The 18600-nt window shown below is 43.0% G+C and overlaps 1 protein-coding gene across 6 annotated transcripts in view; it reads right to left on the bottom strand.

Moving 5' to 3' along the window:
• Positions 1 to 18133, bottom strand: part of GOLGA5 (golgin A5) — a 31335-nt gene extending 13202 nt beyond the window's left edge. For 4 of the 6 annotated variants that reach the window (XM_061612001.1, XM_061611999.1, XM_061611996.1 and 1 more), the window contains exons 1-9: positions 17863 to 18133; positions 13422 to 14023; positions 10473 to 10691; positions 9237 to 9456; positions 7838 to 7961; positions 6892 to 7095; positions 6394 to 6564; positions 4549 to 4677; positions 947 to 1045 (exon numbers count right to left, since the gene is read on the bottom strand). In XM_061612001.1, the coding sequence (XP_061467985.1) occupies positions 947 to 1045; positions 4549 to 4677; positions 6394 to 6564; positions 6892 to 7095; positions 7838 to 7961; positions 9237 to 9456; positions 10473 to 10691; positions 13422 to 13977 (1722 nt within the window). In that variant the 5' untranslated portion in view covers positions 13978 to 14023; positions 17863 to 18133. The remainder of the gene's footprint in view (positions 1 to 946; positions 1046 to 4548; positions 4678 to 6393; positions 6565 to 6891; positions 7096 to 7837; positions 7962 to 9236; positions 9457 to 10472; positions 10692 to 13421; positions 14024 to 17862) is intronic. The other 2 variants (XM_061611997.1, XM_061611998.1) reach the window with 2 other exon arrangements.
• Positions 18134 to 18600: the final 467 nt, after the last annotated feature.

The raw sequence follows: 18600 nt of genomic DNA, 5'->3' as shown, positions 1-18600 counted from the left end.
GGTGGTTTCAGTTAAAGATCTGCGCATGGTGGTTCATGACAGATGCTCTTGGAGGTCACTGATTCACAGGGTCGCCATAAGTCGGAATCAACTTGAAGGCACATCACAACAACAAAATAAATCATATTCCTTGAGCAAGCATATGTGCCGAGTGACTGTAATATCAAAAAAGTATCTGTTTGCAACTTGAGAGCGCATTAAAGCAGCCTAGGAACGTAATACAAAACCTTTGGACAGATAATTTTCTAGTGCAGAAGATGTGGACTATCTGCATGGAGACACTGAGCAATTTTGAAATTAACAGATTTTCGTTGGGCTCTTTCTGCGCACAGGCAAGACCACTAAGAAACATCATTTACTTGATGACTTATTGTTAAAAACATTTCAAAAGAAGGGGCTGGTGGAACATTGTTTTTTCCATGAGATAGAATGAAAGGAGACAATCCAGCCACACCTAAGCATGTTTAACTCTTTCATTTCTATGGTAGAGTAAAGAATAGGTCAAACTTTCTCCCTTCGAAGTAATGGGGACTTAAAACTGTATGTATGGGTGTATAATATTCCCCCCAAAAGTAAATGGGATTGAAAATAGCTTAAAATAGCCTAACATAAATCCATACTGCTTGGTTGAGAGTCACAAATTTTCAGAGAGTCAGTGTGGTGCAGTGGTCAAAGTATTGGGCTGGCGAGAGCAAGTTCAAATCCCCATTTAGGCAGCAATCCTACTTACTTGGGAATAAGCCACATGACTCATTGGGACTTACTTGAGTCGACGTGGATAGGATTGTACTGTCAATCCAAGGAACCCACGGTGGCTTACATGGTTCTCCCCATCTTTGAAAGAAAAAAAAAAGAGAGAGAGAGAGAGGGAGAGAGAGAGAGAGAGAGAGAGAGAGAGAGAGAGAGAGAGAGAGAGAGAGAGAGAGAGAGAGAGAACCCAAGTTACCTGATTTCTAAGTTTCTGAATTTCCTCCTCTCTGTCTGATATTCGGCTCTGAAGAATATTTTTGGTCCGATACAGTTCTTCTTCGGTGTAACGCAGCTCCTGGAAAATAAACACATTCAGCAGTCATTATAAAAAATGCCATGGTTAAGCAAACTGATTAACAATGGCACAACAATGTCCTACTGTTTTTTACCACCATCATCCACAGCTGAAAAAGAGTTTATGCTATAAAAAATAATGTCAATGCTATCCAAGGTTGGAGATATCATGGGTGACAGGATACAGTGTCGGCCATACAGCGGCTGATCACATCAGAACAGTACAGGTGGGGACCAGGTTCCAACAAGTTTTCTTTCTTTAGAGGTAAAAAGCTGAACATTCACATCTAGATGTTCCCCTGCTCTATTCTTGGCATTCCTTTCATGTAGGCTTCTTGAGATTATGGTTCTGCATGGTGATAGAGACACCTACAGACTCCAATGGACTGCGAAAAAGACAAATAATTGGGTGTTAGAACAAATTAAACCAGAACTGTCACTAGAAGCCAAAATGATGAAACTGAGGTTATCATACTTTGGACACATCATGAGAAGACATGATTCCCTAGAAAAGACAATAATGCTGGGAAAAACAGAAGGGAGTAGAAAAAGAGGAAGGCCAAACAAGAGATGGATTGATTCCATCAAAGAAGCCACAGAGCTGAACTTACAAGATCTGAACAGGGTGGTTTATAACAGATGCTATTGGAGGTCGCCGATTCATAGGGTCACCATAAGTCGTAATCGACTTGAAGGCACATAACAACAACAGACCCCAAGGCTGTCATCATCATCCTCTGGGCATGAGAATGGAAAGAAGTAAACTAATTTTGATCAGGAGCCCCTTTTGGGATATACATCTCCTTGGAACCTACAAACACGGCACTCTGTCCAGTGTAATGCTTACACAGTTACTAAGACCTTAAATGAAGCAGGATCCATACTAAACAAAGGGCCGTTCCAGATGGCTTTAATGGTGGGGATTGTGGAGAAGTGTTTTGGCATTGCTGACTCTCAAAGAACAGTTTTATTAGGCAAGAGCCAGCATGAACAGAAGTGCCCATGCACTTAGCTGGTAGGGACCACTCTGGGGTATCCAGTACATCAAATGTGGGGCTACCTCAGAGAATACTAATTGTGCCCCAGGACACTTCCTAGAGATCCAAGAGTGCAATGCAGCACCCTGTCAAGGACAGAGAGAGTGAGAGTTTAGTGACCACCTACACTTTTTTTGGTGCTAGGGAGAGAATGTAGGAGTTATGCCTGTTTTTCGGGGAAGGGATTCTGAGCATCATCAGGTTTCCTCGTGTGAAATAAGAATTTTGTGGCGCCCACAACAATTTCTTAACATTTCCAAAATGTGCCCTTGGGCCCCAAAAGGCTGGGGATCCTCGCTAGTCTATCTGAAAGGGTCTTCACTTCAAAGTTTAAGATCGGACGGTTGTGCAGCCTCTGCAGCAGAGAAGACACCTATTCCAGAAAAGGGCCTGAGTGAGCCGGCATTTGCATGGAAAACATGATTAGGCTGGAACTGATGGGACCTGCAGAATAGCACCATCCGAAGGACCACTGGTTCTCCGTTCCGGCTTTGAGGGCATTTGTATAAGACTTATCCAGACTTATACTGCAGGCTAGAAATTCATTATTTAATGAACTGGTTTTTAGTATTCTAACGAGAATAGGTGTGTTTTGGGGCAAGTGGACCAAGGGCTGCCCACTCTTGTGTTCAGTATTACCATGATGATTTCATTTATGAATCACTTCCTATGAAGCATCGCAAAGTGATTTCACAACTTGCTGAGTGTGCAGGGACCGGTAGGAACCAAACTAACACAATTAAAACTATTTCTAAAACCACTGTGTATACACACACACACACACACACACACACAGAAAATTAAAAAACTTTACACATATAAAAACATTTCCTATATAATACAGAGACTGCCACTCAGAAGGCAAAAGAAAAAGAAAAGTCCTAACAGCCACCGAAAAGAGATTGCCCCAGACTGACTTGTGTAGTATGCGCTCTTTAATAACTTGAGCAGGAATACAGTCTGGGCAGCCTTCATCCTCATTTTCAACCTATTTAACCCAAGTATTGCAAGCAAGAAGGCTGAAGTGAATCAGATCCAACTCATTTGTGCTAACACAAGACTGGGTTCATTTAATAGTAATGCCTCCTCAGAGTCAAGGGACAGACTGAAAATGGACTGTCCATCGAACTGTAACAACACCCCACCATATGGCTTCATAATACTATAATAAACATTATGCAGCCATCTTCTGAGAGCAAACACAGATCTTTTGCCTTTTCATTAGTTCCGTCTGCCACCATCTAATTAATATGGTATTTCTGGAAGGACAAGTAATCCTGCAAGATGAACGGTTCCAATCAGGTAAAGCAATTTAAACCTTTTTCACTCCATGTGACTTTGTCTTCATCTTACAAGAGCTAGCTATCCATGATGAAACAAAAAAGGGAAAAAATGATATACAGGGAAATTGATCTGTTTCCATGTGAGCAATGATAAGACCTTGCCAATTGGATAGATTAGAACATTTTATTTTTATCTTCAGTGACCTTGTTATAGGTTCATACATCAACATATGTGCAAAACACACCAAGATTTCCCTTAATATAGAGCTGTGGTACTAAGTACTTGGTGAGCCTCTATCGTTTAGCAGCATTCATGCTTCTATTTTATTGGAGGTCACTGATTCATAGGGTCGCCATAAGTTGTAATCAACTTGAAGGCACATAACAACATGCTTGTATTTATCTACTGTGTTGGCTCTTCAGAGAAGCAATTGGATTTCTACCAAGATTAGGTTAAACGGAACACCTTTGAGTTGAGTCTGTAAATGAGCTGGCAGTGCAAATGCATTTATTTATTTATTATTTTATTTATATCCTGCCCTTCCTCCCAGCAGGAGCCCAATATGATAACATATTGGCATTATATGCTTTGATACATCAGCTCCAGTAGGCATTCTAGAGCACTTGAAGTTCCAAAACAATCTTCAAAGGCAGCCCTGCATGCAGCACATCACAGTAATCCAATCTGGAAGTGACCTGGACATGAACGACTCTGGCCAGATTCTGACTTATAAAGGAAAGGGAACTTGCAGCCGATACCCGACCTGACCTTCCAGGAGCAAGGCTGAATCTAGGAACCCTTCCAAGCGGTTAACCTGATTTTGAGGGGAGAACACAACCCCATCCAAAACAGATGAATGCTCACTCCTACATCACAAGAACCTAACCTAACCAATAGTACTTCCGTCTTGTCTAGATTTAGGTTTGACAGCTGGGATCATTCTGGGCTGAGGGAGGGTAGTGATTACCTACATTTGTGTGACTCAAATGCCTGCAATTCTTGTAAAAAGTTATAATCTTAGCCTCTCCCACAGATCCTATTCTGTAGGCTCAGTAGGCACCTGTTAATGACACTCTCTTCAACTTGAAGACCTACAGTTCACCAGCCAAACCAGTTTTTCCAAGTTGTAGGTGGCAGAAAATATTTAAGTATGGCAAAATAATGACCTCTCCCCAGCACTCACCTGTTTCTGTCTCTCTAGTTCAGCCTCCACTTCTTGTTTGGCTATTTTTTGAGTTGTGATTTGATCCTGCAAGTCTTGAATCTGTTCTCTTGTAGATTCAGCTTCATTTATTTGCTGGGCTTCCATATCCTACATATAAGGATATGTTACTTATTTACGTGATTTCATAACTAGCAACCCTTATAAACGGCAGCAAGTGGTCCTATTTTCACATATGCGCTAGATCCCATAACTAAAGCATTTTTGCTTCAACAAGCACCCATCTGGTACTAAGAATATTATTTGGCTATGTGGGGTAACTACAGAATGGTCCTTGCAATGTTCTACACTCTTCTTCTTCAGCAAATGGTCCCTGTGCCAAAGCAGTCCCACTGGAAGCAACTCCAGATATTACAAAGAAATGCTGCTAACTATACATGTGGCACCTGCACACTTCACTGGTAGTGCTTCATTAGAACATCCAAGAGGGGAACTTGTCTGAGGGATATGCACAGGCGGTATGTCCTTTGGATGTTACAACAGAGAGTCACTAAAGAAGAGGCAACGCCTGATGGGGCTTTTCTGTAATGTCCAAAACTGCAAAAACCTTCAAAAAATATTTGAAGGGCTGTCATATACACAATGGGGTAAAATCTGTTTTCTGTTGCTCCGGATGGTAGGAACCAAAGCAATGGATTCATATTAAAAAAAAATAAAAGTGATTTAGGCTAAACATTAGGAAGAACTTCCTGACAGAATGAGCTTTGACAATGGAAGAAACTGTTTAGAAGGTGTGAGACTCTCCTTTGCTTGAGGATTTTAAGCAGAGGCTGGTAATGGATTTCCTGCAGGGGGGTTGGACTAGATGATGTTTGGATTGGATGTATCTTCCAACTCTACTATTCTGTGCTGCTATGCCTGAACTTCTGTCTTTTCCTCTATGGTTGCCAATGCCTCAAGCCTCTCTATCAGTAGCTGGTGGCATCTAGCCCTGTATAATAAGGAAGTGTGGCAGATGAGCACACACACAGAGTCCTAAGATTTGGACACCAGTGACGAGTGGATGTGGCAGCCCATCAGGTCAAAGGTGGGGGATTGACCCAATTTAACTGTCAAGAAGGTAACACGAAAACATTTTGCTGTTGCACCTGATGGCAAGACCTGGTGTAAGGTAGCTGCCTATGCTCATAATTCCTATGCCACATTAACCTACCCAGTCCCTATATTTGTCATCTGAAGCACTTCTTCATGTGCCTCCCTTCAAGGGAGATATGGAAGATGGCAGCATGGGAACAGGCTTTTTCAGTGGTGACTCCTTGACTGTGGAATACTCTCCCCAGGGAGGTATGCCTGGCACCATCTTTAACTGCTTTTAGGCACCAAGCAAAGGCGTTCCTGTTTACCCAGTCGTTTGGTTCTTAATTGGGATCAAATAGTATGATCATATCCTAACTTGTGGTGGGGTACATCTTTTAGTAGGGTGAGGTAGGAGTCATCCTTATTATAATATTGCAGGGTGAATGCTATTTATTGAAATGTTCATAGCCCACACTTTCATAAAACATAACAAGGCGGTATGCAACATACAAATAAAATCAGTAAAATTATCCATGAACTAAAAACATTCTTAAAAACATTTTAATCGATAAAACATCATTTACTATTTTTTATGACTGTAAGTTGCTTAGAGACATTGGGCTGTATTAAACTAAGTCCTCCTCAGAGTAGACCCAATGAAATGAATGAACCCAAGTGAGTCATATTTATTAACTTCGATGGGTCTGTTCTGAATACCTCCCATTTTATGCAGTAAACAATGAAATAATAATAAATACATACATAAAATAGCTACAGATACAACAGTACCTGCAGTTCTATCCTCAGTTGCTGTATCTGCCCCTGTAGCTTTTGCAATTCCTCCTTCTGCGTATCTCGTTCATGCCTCAGTTCCTCCAACTCCATGATGCTTGCTGTTTGGCTATCCAGACCTTCAATCCCAGAGCCTTCTTTCAGGCTGTTTATCAGCTTTTCTTTGGACTGAGATTTAAACATTAACTATAAATAAATGAAACTGCATACTAATTGCCACAGGCTATGCTTCATTGCACACACTTTAAAACAAACGAACAAACACGTGTTTACTATGGCAGAAGGGCTCACTTGAAATCTGGCAACAGAACAGCTTAAAAGCGACGGCTATCCCCCGTCGTTCACCCTCAGCAGCTGGTGCTTGGAGGTATACTGCTCCTAAATGTGAACGTTCTACTTTGCTAGCACACCTAATTGTCCAACGGGCTTGCATATCTATTCTTTTGGATAAGGCGTGGGTTACGTACGATGATTGCTAAAAAAAAATAGCTTCACCTGGAGTATGCGCGTAGCTTTTTGTTTGTAGTCTGCCAGTTCTTGCTTCGCAGACTCCCAGCTGATTTTGGCTACTTTAACTTGCTGCTGAAATTCATCAGCTCTGTGCTTCTCCTCTGCGTACTTCCTCTCCGCTGCAGTAACTGCTTCAGCCAAGCTCTGACGCTCAGCTTCCATTTTACCGAGGCGAGCTGCAAATTCATTCTGCGAGGACAAGGCTTATTTTTAATCACAAACTTGAAATAAAAGAGTTTTAGGAAAAAAAGAACAACAGCCGACATACTGAGTAAAATCTGTCTAGCACCGGAATGGACACGGCTGGCAGCAGAGATTCCCCGTCCACCTCTCTGTGCACCCCCAAAATCTTCTCTAGAGGAGAAAAAACTGTGCTCCTCTTCTTCTCCGAGTAACTAAAGTTACTGTGTACATAGAATCATATAGAATCATGGAGTTGGAAGGGGCCTTGTAGGCCATCAAGTCCACCCCCTGCTCACAGCAGGAAATCATATACCGAAGGGCTCCAGCTCAATGACAAAGCACAGGCTTTACGTGCAAAAGGTCTCAGGTGCAATACCCAGCATCTCCAGGTATTATTTTTTACTAGTTCATACAATGCTTAATGCCAAAATAGATTTCTAAGCAGTTTCCAAAGTAAAAGAACCAGTTACCTAAACCATCCACAATTAAAATAGACAACAAATATACAGGTAGGGTTGAGATGGACTCCTGCCTGAAAGCCAGAACAGCTGCTGCCAGTGTCAACAATACTGAGCTAGGTGGACAAACAGTCAGACTGTGTATAAGGCAGCTTCCTATGTACCATCTCCGGGGTGTACTTAGGGTGCAGAAGAGTCAGCAAGATTTAAAGGCGAGTCACTGCACTCTGTCGAATGCAGTCCTTCAATCCGTGAAGGGAAGCAGCAGTTCCCAAGTCCGTTGTTCTCACCTGCATCTGTTTGTAGCCTTCTTGCTCCCTTCGAAGCGTGGACTCTGCATCACATAACCTCTCCTGCAGGGTCTGGAGAGCTTGATTGTGCAGGCTGTTCCCTTCACTATTATCCTGTATTATTCTGGACAGGCAGACAGTAAAGGTTGACAGTCACAGGGGTGAGCTACATCATTCACTTTGGAGACACAATCCATAATGTCATCATTTCCCTGGCGTTTTAAAGCTACTTCAGAGGTGGAAAACCTTTTTGGCCCAGCAGGCCAGATCCTAATCTGTCCTCACCCCTGCGGGCAAATGCAGGACATCATAATGACATCAGGTGAATGACAGGTGGGTGGTTCCGCCCACCTGTCAAAGCACCTTGTGTAGTGCCTCCCAAGTGCCCGATAGACAGCTGCACTGCAAGGGGCTTTGCCAACCCTATCCTTGCCATAATTTTCAAGTTTGTTTGTTTTAAAAGGAAAATAATTATTTGACAAGGACAATGTTTGCATTTGGGTTCTTCTCTTCCGTTCCTTCTTCAAGGAGAAAAACTCAGCATTACAAGACCTACGCTGGAACAGATCAACGTCCTATCGACCAGAAGCCTTTGGGAAGCCCATAAGCAGGAAATGAGGGTGATTGCCCTTTCTTGCTGTGCCTCCCCAGCAATGGCTATTCTGAGGCATGCTGCCTCCAATGCCATGGGTGGGGTAGCCACCAGTAGCTTTAATTTCCATGAATGGGGCTGAATTCAGTTCAGACTCCATGAAATGAAAGAATCACCTTAAAACAAAAGGCTTCTTCATTGAGAGAATACAACATCCAGAGATTTCCTATCTGTTTTGTTTTCTAAATAGCAGTCCCCAGCACCACATAATGAGCTGCTTCTTCACCCCAGGGAGCTTAAGAAGTACCTTACAACGCTTAACGAGGAAACTTCTATTCAGGAAAACAAGAGCTGCAATGAGCTCACACCATCCCTTGGGTACCCAGAAGGCACCTGGACTGCTGCATTCCAGCCAATGGGCTTTTAGGGGCTTCCTATTGTCTACCTCAAAGGAAGCACTCCATGTTCCAATAGAAATTAGGCCCTATTTAAGTGAGCCACTGTTCTGCCAGATTGGGTGGCTGTCACAGGTTAGGTTTCAAAATCATGCAAGCTGACCAAATCACATGGAAGCAATCATTCAAATGGGGCTTTCAGCATGGCGTACAATGAGCATTCTCCTTTACAGACAGAGGAAGTATCACTGGACTGATCTGACTGAAGCCTTGGAGAATGAAGCCCAACAATCAAGTTATTGAAAGATGTAAAAAGTATCTTACAAGCAAAAAAGGTTACTTTAAGTGCCAGCAAGCCTATAGAGCTTGATTTCTTCAATCATTAAAAAAAGGTAAGAGGTATTTTAAGTACCGTGATTTTTCATTCTGCACTGTTTCCAATGCTTTAGTACGCGAATTCAGAAGCTGATCGGCTTCCTGTAACCTCACTTTCAGGACAGCCAACTGGGAATCCTTAGCAGCAGCGGCTTCTGTCAGATCATCAACTTGAGCCTGAAGTTCTCGAACAAGCCTGCTGTTGTTTGAATGATCAACATTCCACTTTTCGACTCTTGCTCGGGCATTGTTTAATTCTACAGAGGTTCAGATCAGCAAAGGTTAATGCGATTGATGAGTTTTTTCCCATATTTCTACTCTGCATTTCTTACGCATGTAGCGAAATTCTGTTGGTGATTAGAAATTAAGGTACCAAATAAGAAAGCAAGGGAGTGGGGTTTGATCACATTGGCCTGGTCAGATGTTATGGCATGGATCCAGACTTCACTTTCCTCCTTTGCTGGTGGGAACAACTTTTGCCAATTCCCCCTTCATCCCATGAACTCTCTTAAAATGTGCTCTGGAAGATTGAGGGACCCTTCGGAGCAATGTGGAGGGCGGTGTAGGGGCTGTAAGAGGAATTGGCAAACATTGTCTCCCCCCTCCTGCCAGCAGAATCCCTCTGCTGGATCAAAAGTCTTCCATGGACAGGACCTTCTGTCTGCAGCAGGTAAAGTCTGGATGAAACCCAATGTTCTCAATTTCCTAAGTATAGTTAAGAAATTGGACCTGTAAATGCCTGAAATAAATAAATGATTAAGCCAAAAAACAGAAATCCGTAAAAAAGTCTTTCTACACTCCTCAAAACAAAAATACGTTGAGCACTAAAAGCTTGTGAAATCACAAAGCAAGGTTCTTATTCATGTGGAGTATCCAGCAGAGGGGGCTGCAGGCAAAAGTAGAGATGTGAAGACCCAGGAAAAAAGATGGAAAAGTTCAGTGGGGGAACCCTTTTCCTCCCTAATTTTTCTGGGTTTTTTCCGGGCCTTCACATCTCTAGACATCAGTAAAATATATTTGCCCACTGCTTCTTCCAATGAGACTGTCCCATAAGCAGAGCCCCACTCACAGAAACTCTGGATCCAACCTCGTATCAGTCATCATATATAGCATTTGTATAGCACATTTCAAGTATTCAGAATATTCACATAAATTATCTTAGTAATGCTTACAGCAGCCCTATAAACCACTCTCAGCTATTATGCTATATTAGCCCAAACAATTTCCAAAGATGTTAATAACAGAAGATGTCAAAAGTTATAAAACCCTCTACCTGCTTGAGTTTCTTTGGCTCGCTGAATTAATGATGCCATTTCTTGATTTAAAGATTGCACTTCATTCCGCAGAAGTTGATTCTCAAGGCGAAGATTGGACAACTCGTGTGATTTTCCATCATTAGGTGTGAGGCTAGGATTTGCTTCTGCAGCCGGCAATGAATCTTTTTGAACATCTACATCAGTCTCCAGCCCGGAATTGGAAGTATCAAGAGTATCTGTGCAGAGAGAGACCCACATTTAATCAAGGAAATTGCTTTGCTGGCCTACTTTCTATGACTAATAGAACAGTGCAATCCTATGCATGTCCTCTCAGAGGCAAGCCCCACTGAGTTCAACAGGACTGAATCACAGGCAGCCTGATAATATATAGTTCCCTAATGTAGCAGTCAGGGACACTCAATATTCCTTCTTAAAAAAAAAGAAAAGAGAAACTCCTTTCCTCCATAGCCCTATTTGGGTGTTCAAGCCCCAAAAGACTTGTCACCTGAAGAAAATGGGGCTGGGCTCACTGAATGAATGAAATGAATGAATGAAACTTTATTTTTACCCTGCCCTTTTTCCAAACTGGAACTCAGGGCGGCTTACAAATAAAACTACATGTAGTTAAAAACATACAATTAAACTACACGCAACCTTAAAACCATAAAACAGGCACTTAAAATACTAAAAAACAATTAAAAATAATACAAATAGCAGCATAAAACAATAAAACAAACCTTGTAGAGCCCAATCCCACTGGCCCTGTCCTCGTAGTTGTGCCCCTGTTGCCTGGCCATATCACACTGGAACAATAAAGTCTGTGGCTCTACACACGTAAACTCACTGTGTGATTTAGAATCCTGCAGGATCAAGCCCTTGCTCTTCCCCTCACATGATGAGAATCATGTGGGGTGTTGGGAAGGTCCCTGGGAAGAGGGGTTGATTGTTAAGCCACTCTGGGAATAGTAGCTCGTTGAGGGGAATAGGGGTTTCCTAACAACTCTCAGCACTTTTAGCAAACTACAGTTCCCAGGATTCGGGGGGGGGGAGGAAGCCATGACTGTGGTATGATACTTTAAATGTATAGTGCAGATAGGGCCTAATATGCAGAAAATAAAAATATATAAAGGCAAGAACTTTTGAAATTATGAACTGCTACTGTGTCAACTTGAAAAATTTCAAATGAATTTGGAATCATTGTTGAAGCTGATTCATCAATGCCAGTGACCAAATATTTAAAGTCTTGCTAAAAAACCAAACAGCAATGCATGGTGGGAAATTTCAGAAGGAACCAGTGCATGCCGCTGTGTACCAAGGACACAACGCTGATAAAACAGGAACAACAACCTGATTGCTTGATTCCAGATTAGTTTCCATATTTTATATAAACACCCATATATTGAACCTGGGATCATGTTACCTCCCTTGACCCCTATAAATAACTTGAGCTATTAGTGAATCAAGATGAAAGCAGTTTAATAAGTGACTACAAATGTTCTAAGTTCATCTGTATTACCTGCTGGGGAAAAAATACACACACCTTTCAGCACTTGATAGAAAGTGATAAAGTAGAACACACCCTCTTAATTTAACACTTTGCAAAAAAAATTACCAGAAGGGTATGTCCAGCCAGCCCTCATTCATTAAGCATACCCAGTCCCTAAGCATGGGCAGGGTGCCTTGGCCTGTTCTTAACCATGTGGCAGGATGGGACTGGCAGAAAGCATGAATGGCATTATAAACAGTACATGAATGAGCGGATAAAAAGTATGGGTCCTTAATGAAATTCATCAGGTCCCCAAATGGCTTCATTTCAGCCCAACCATTCACCCCTGTAGCCTTCTAAACATAATGGCTGGGGCAGTGGGGTGGCTCAGAAAGTGAGCAGCCTCTCCTCTACTTCCCTTGTAATTTGAGCCCTGGCTATAAAGCCAGCCTTAGGAAGCTGTGCCACTGTCATCACTTTACAAGTGGGGAGCCTTGGATGAATGGACGATTATACTCTGCAGGCAGTCTATAGCAATCTATCCAGGAGCTGGCATTAGAACTCATGAGGCATCCCAAATCGAACACTCGGGTGCTTATATAACACTGCTTTAGACAACATCAGGCAGCTGCCTGGTTGCTTGTGGGGGCCAAGTGATCAGGGCATATAATACTGGTTCTGTAGCAGGTGCATTGGTTGCCAATGAATTTTCTGGTCTAATTTAAACTGCTGGTGATCCTTTTATAGCCCTGAATGGCTCAGGACCAGGTTATCTGAAAGATCATCTGTACCTTCAAAGGAAGGGTTGTGGCTCAGTAGTAACGCTTTATATGTTCAATCCCTGGCATCTCCAAGTAGGACTGAGAATGTCCGGACTAAAGCCATAGAGAGCTGCTGTCAGTAAGTGTGGACAATCCTGAGCTAGACAGATGAATGGCCTGACTCAGCATAAGGCAGCTTCGTATGTACCCAAATGAACCTATCTGGCCCTAAGATCAACTGTAGAGGCCCTGCTTGTGGGCCCACGAGTAAGGCTGGCAGGCACAACAGACAGAGCCTTTTCATTAGCGGCCCCGTCACAGTGCAGCTCTCTCTCCCATGGGAGGCTTCCTCTTTGATTGTTTTTAAATGAGTTTTACAGCTTGACTGTTTTAATTGAATAATGATGCTGGCCTAGATTTTTAAGATGTAATTTTAACTGTTGCTACTATATTTTTGCTGGTTTGGAGGAACTGGTTTTATGATGTTGTTATGATGGACTGTATTTTATCTTTTTAATTGTTTTGTTATTTTTACTTATGAAACTGCCTTAGGAGGGCTCTTTGCCCAGAAAGGCAAACATAAAAATACTAAAATAAGATACTTAAATAAAACACAAAACTGAACTTGCACCATGTAATCATAATAATGAAGGCTAGAATCCTCTCATCACTACCATACTTTAAAATATTCCTTAACATCTGTAGTTATGCTTAGCTACCATTGCCTTGACTCCGAATAGAAACATCTTCCCCAGTTTTGACACTCTGAGAACTCGCTGACACAGAGCTAATGCTTGAAGTCCGAGAGTGATTTTGAGAAGCAACTGCTCTGCTTTTCTCTCGTTTAAGATCCATTTTCCCATTTGGTTCCTTTTCAGAGCTATTCAGAAAGTCAAAGAGGAGTTCATCATTGGGTTCAGACTTTTTCCTTCTTACAAACTGGGCAGATGGCCTGGGCGTGGGAGTCGCTTCCGTGGAAGGAGAAACTTCTGCAGATAGCCTGGATGATGCTTTAACATTGGCAGTTCCTGCTAGAATTGTCGCCTTCTGATGTTTAATGTTATCCGCTGCCGAGGAGATAAAGCCAGGTTTAGACAGCTCTTGATACTGCTGCTTCCTAGTCTGTTTGGGGAACTCACTGACATCATCCAAGGTGCTGTTGCTGTAGGCTACGCTGCCAGCGACCTCTTTCTTGCTTAAAGCAGATGCAGCTCCCTGATCTACTTTATTGAGAAGGTCCTCTGCCTTTCCAGCCAGGTCAGCAAACCAAGACATAATGGAAGTCAAAAACTGTATGGCGTTTGATCATCCTATGTTCACCCTGGGGCAAGAGGAAGAAAGAGTTAAACAGCGGGAATTTTAGATCACCAAGACAGAGACCAAAAAATCTAAAGAATCTGGTAGATATTTCCACCCAAAGTCAATTTCTTATAACCATGCAGAACAAGTTGTCCCATTACTCCATAAATAGAACAGGAACCCAACATAATCACCAAGTTAACCATATTTCTCTTATCCTTTAACAGCATCTCCTCAATGAAAGCACAACTTAGTAGAATGGTCCCACATAATGTGGTACATTTATGAACAGCATCTTTTTTTCACTTTGCAAATATCTCCACTGCTTCTAGAGGCAGCCCTACAGGTGATAGGCTATAGCAGCAAATCCATGGGTTTAAACCCAGATCTGATTCAATCACACAAAAGCAAGAATATCCTATTGAAGAAGCAAAAGGGATGAGCTGGTGAGAAGTACGGAAAATTGTCTGTGGTTGTGTGGAGAGGGCCTGTGGGGAGGTAAGCCATAACATGGAGAAAGATTTCGCTCAGCTCACCCATGCATCCTTTTTGTTCCCCCCCATCCCCCCATGAACTGGGTGTAATGACATCACATTTGACTCTCGGGGGTATGTGTGTGTGGATTTGGGGCACTATTAAAAGCAAGCCAATGGGAGACATATTTGAGCCACAGGGCAGATTCACTGGGAAGTTCTTCTGTAGAAGCCATGCTGAATGGAGGCTGTGCAAGAGCCAAGTTGGGACAGACCAGCATTTTTATTCACAACAAATCTTAGCAGGGGAAGGATCGTAGCTCAGTAGAATAAGCCTTAAAATGGCAAATGCAATTCAATATAAATAAGTGTAAAATTATGCATATTGGAGCAAAAAATCTGAATTTCACATATACGCTCATGGGGTCTGAACTGGCAGTGACCGACCAGGAGAGAGACCTCGGGGTTGTAGTGGACAGCACGATGAAAATGTCGACCCAGTGTGCGGCAGCTGTGAAAAAGGCAAATTCCATGCTAGGGATAATTAGGAAAGGTATTGAAAATAAAACAGCCGATATCATAATGCCGTTGTATAAATCTATGCTGCGGCCGCATTTGGAATACTGTGTACAGTTCTGGTCGCCTCATCTCAAAAAGGATATTATAGAGTTGGAAAAGGTTCAGAAGAGGGCAACCAGAATGATCAAGGGGATGGAGCAACTCCCTTACGAGGAAAGGTTGCAGCATTTGGGACTTTTTAGTTTAGAGAAAAGGCGGGTCAGAGGAGACGTGATAGAAGTGTATAAAATTATGCATGGCATTGAGAAAGTGGATAGAGAAAAGTTTTTCTCTCTCATAATACTAGAACTCGTGGACATTCAAAGAAGCTGAATGTTGGAAGATTCAGGACAGACAAAAGGAAGTACTTCTTTACTATGGAATTTGCTCCCACAAGACACAGTAATGGCCACCAGCTTGGATGGCTTTAAAAGAAGATTAGACAAATTCATGGAGGACAGGGCTATCAATGGCTACTAGCCGTGATGGCTGTGCTGTGCCACCCTAGTCAGAGGCAGCATGCTTCTGAAAACCAGTTGCCGGAAGCCTCAGAAGGGGAGAGTGTTCTTGCACTCTGGTCCTGCTTGCAGGCTTGTCCCAGGCACCTGGTTGGCCACTGTGAGAACAGGATGCTGGACTAGATGGGCCACTGGCCTGATCCAGCAGGCTCTTCTTATGTTCTTATGCCTTACATGCAGCAGGTCCCAGGTTCAATCCCCGGCGTCTCAAGGAAAGCCTGGGAGAGGCCCCGTCTGATAACCCAGAGAGCCACTGCCAGCTGCAGTAGATAATACTGAGCTAGATGGATCAAGTATGAGGCTGCTTCTGTAGAATGCCATATTCAGATCAGTTCAACTGCTGAACAGTTTTCTCCAGAGAAGGTAATTACAAAATGGTACTGGTTCAGTATTTACATCTGCTAAGTTCATGTACCTTGCTGTTGGAAAACATGCCGAGGAATATGAAAGATCAGCCAAAATATTAAGCTTGTGTAGTTGAGCTATCCCATGTACGCAAATTATCTAGGTCCCAGTCACACAATCATTTGTTCTTCATATGAGCAATTCTGGGCTTTTTTACACAATAACAACAATAATAATAAGTTTGCATTTCTTATAAGGCATGTAAAATTGTTATACAGATATTAAGAGATAAGGAAGTCCACACCTAGAGGCTCACAATCTAATAGATTAGATTAGATTAGATTAGATTAGATAAGAGAGGGAAGGAGGGAGAATTGAGAGCAAAGGGGAAAGAAAGCAAAACTGAGAAAGTCAGAGTGATCATTCTGGCAGGGTTCAGTGAAGCAAGCCCTCTGTAACTGCTCTTTCTCCAGCCAATGGATGGGATTAGGCTGATCTCTATTTTGCCATGATGTTCATCCTGAGAGGCAAATGTGTAAAAGGAAACAATCACAGATGTGGGCAACACTAAATCCCTGACCATGGCAGCAGATTTTCAAACCTCTGCCATTATGAAAACTGCTGCCAGCCATACTAGTGATTGCTCTACCCACATTTTACATATGTCCACACAATTGCGTGCTGGGGATGGGGACGCCTGTGACTACACATCTGGAGAAACCCCCCCACATCTTGTAAAAAGAACATAGCCAGGTCATATTTACATATATAGCACTTGATCCCTGCGTTTTAAAAAGTCACACCCTTAGCAAACCCTTGTCTGCCATGTAGATTAAATTGTGTAGGTGACTCTTGCTGCAAGAATAAAAACAAAAACATGGAACAAACATGTTGGTGGGTCTAAGGGCTGGCATATGAACTACAAATACTGAAATGTGCTGAAGCTCCTGTTAATCTGTCTATAATATCCCCCCTCTCCTATTTTCTTTATTCACCTTTTAAAATTCAGGCCTGCTCATCAGATCCCCCTCTGCCAAAGGCTCCATCTTTTCCCAAAGATACCACTTCAGACTTAACTTCTGCCTCATGCTGTCACTCATTTCCACAACACAACCCCCCACCCTCCTCTCTCCATCACTCCATTTGATCATCCTCTCTTTTCATATACTCTTATTTGTGCTCTACACAAAACTGTCTCACTTTCTTACAACCTATTTGCTAACATTCCTATAGTGGCACCACTACAGGGTTGCCACCTTTGTGTGTGTGGCCAGGTTCCTAAGCCTTTTGCAGCTTACTGACTATGATGCTTTCGGCAGATGAAGATCTCTGTTTCTGCTGCAATTCTCTGCCAGGAAAAAGCTTCACCTGCTAAATCTCGACCTCACGCAACTAGAAGAAACTTTTGCCAGAAAGGGGTTGGGAGGCATCAGAAGCCTATGTGGTAGTTGCTGTACATAAGAACATAAGAAGAGCTTGCTGGATCAGGCCAATGACCCATCAAGTCTAGCATCCTGTTCTCACAGTGGCCAACCACTTGCTCATGAAAAGCCCTCAAACAGGACCTGAGTGCAAAAGCACTCTTCCCTCCCCTCACCCCATAGTTTCCAGCAACTGTTTTTCAGAAGTACACTGCATCTGACTATGGTGGCAGAGCACAGCCATCATGGCCAGTAGCCTTCGATCCTTCTGTCCTCCAAGAATTTGTCTAATCTTCTTTTAAAGCCATCCAGGTTGGTGGCCATCACTGCCTCTTGTGGGAGCAGACTCCATAGTTTTAAGTATGCGCTGCGTGAAGAAGGCCAAAACATGGGCATGACAGAGTTCCCCTCCACAGGTACAGTGAAATTATATCACATTAGATGTCTAGTTACAATTAGATTTCTGTTCACACTCACCCTATCCAAAGACCCCTTTTCACCCCCCACCCCACCCCACCCCACCCCACCTTTTAGGCCTCAGCTTACCCTCAGCCTTACTTCGTTACGACCCCTACCCAGATCTCTGAAGGCAGGAGTCCAGATCAGACCTAAAATGCCGAGGGGAAGGGGGTGAATGCGAAATGGGACAAACACCGGCAGTAGCAAAGTGCTACTGCCAGGCCGCAATCTAGACGGGGCTTCCCGGATCCATCTTCCGGGAGACGTGGCCGCTAATCTGCGGGCACAAGGACCCAGAGGCACCAGCTTCGCTTCGTTCCTCCTTTTGCAAGGCGCCGGCGCAAACCAGACCTGTGGGGAAGTGACGCAAATACGCATATTCGGATCGCCTCGCCCCTTGCCGTAACGGTAACATCCTACGCCTGTAGAGAAAGAAAATGATAGAGTTACCCGTAGAGTTAAATATCTCTTGAATCATACACGTTCTCCCTCTTTGCATTGGAAGTTGGAGAGGAGATCAATTCATTTTTAAATCGGCACATCCGCTGTAAAACGGAACTGATTTTCCACTCCTACTTCCAGTGCAAAGTGTTATCACGCGGTTTGGTTTGGGCTTAGTATTTTATTGATCAGATTTCTATCCTGCCTTTTCTCCAAGAAGCTGAAGACTGTGTATATGCCCCCTCCAATTTTTTCCGCACAACATCCCTGTGAACTAAGTAGGTTAGACTCAAAGACAGTCACTACCGGTGACCTTCACAGCTGGGAGGGGGGATGAATCTAGATTTACTGCACAATCCCATATACATCTACTCAGAAATATGG

The sequence above is a fragment of the Rhineura floridana genome, chromosome 2, assembly GCF_030035675.1.
Source record: "Rhineura floridana isolate rRhiFlo1 chromosome 2, rRhiFlo1.hap2, whole genome shotgun sequence".
Lineage (NCBI taxonomy): Eukaryota > Metazoa > Chordata > Lepidosauria > Squamata > Rhineuridae > Rhineura > Rhineura floridana.
The sequence above is the reverse complement of the archived record's forward strand: the minus strand, read 5'-3'. Positions and strand labels throughout refer to the sequence as shown.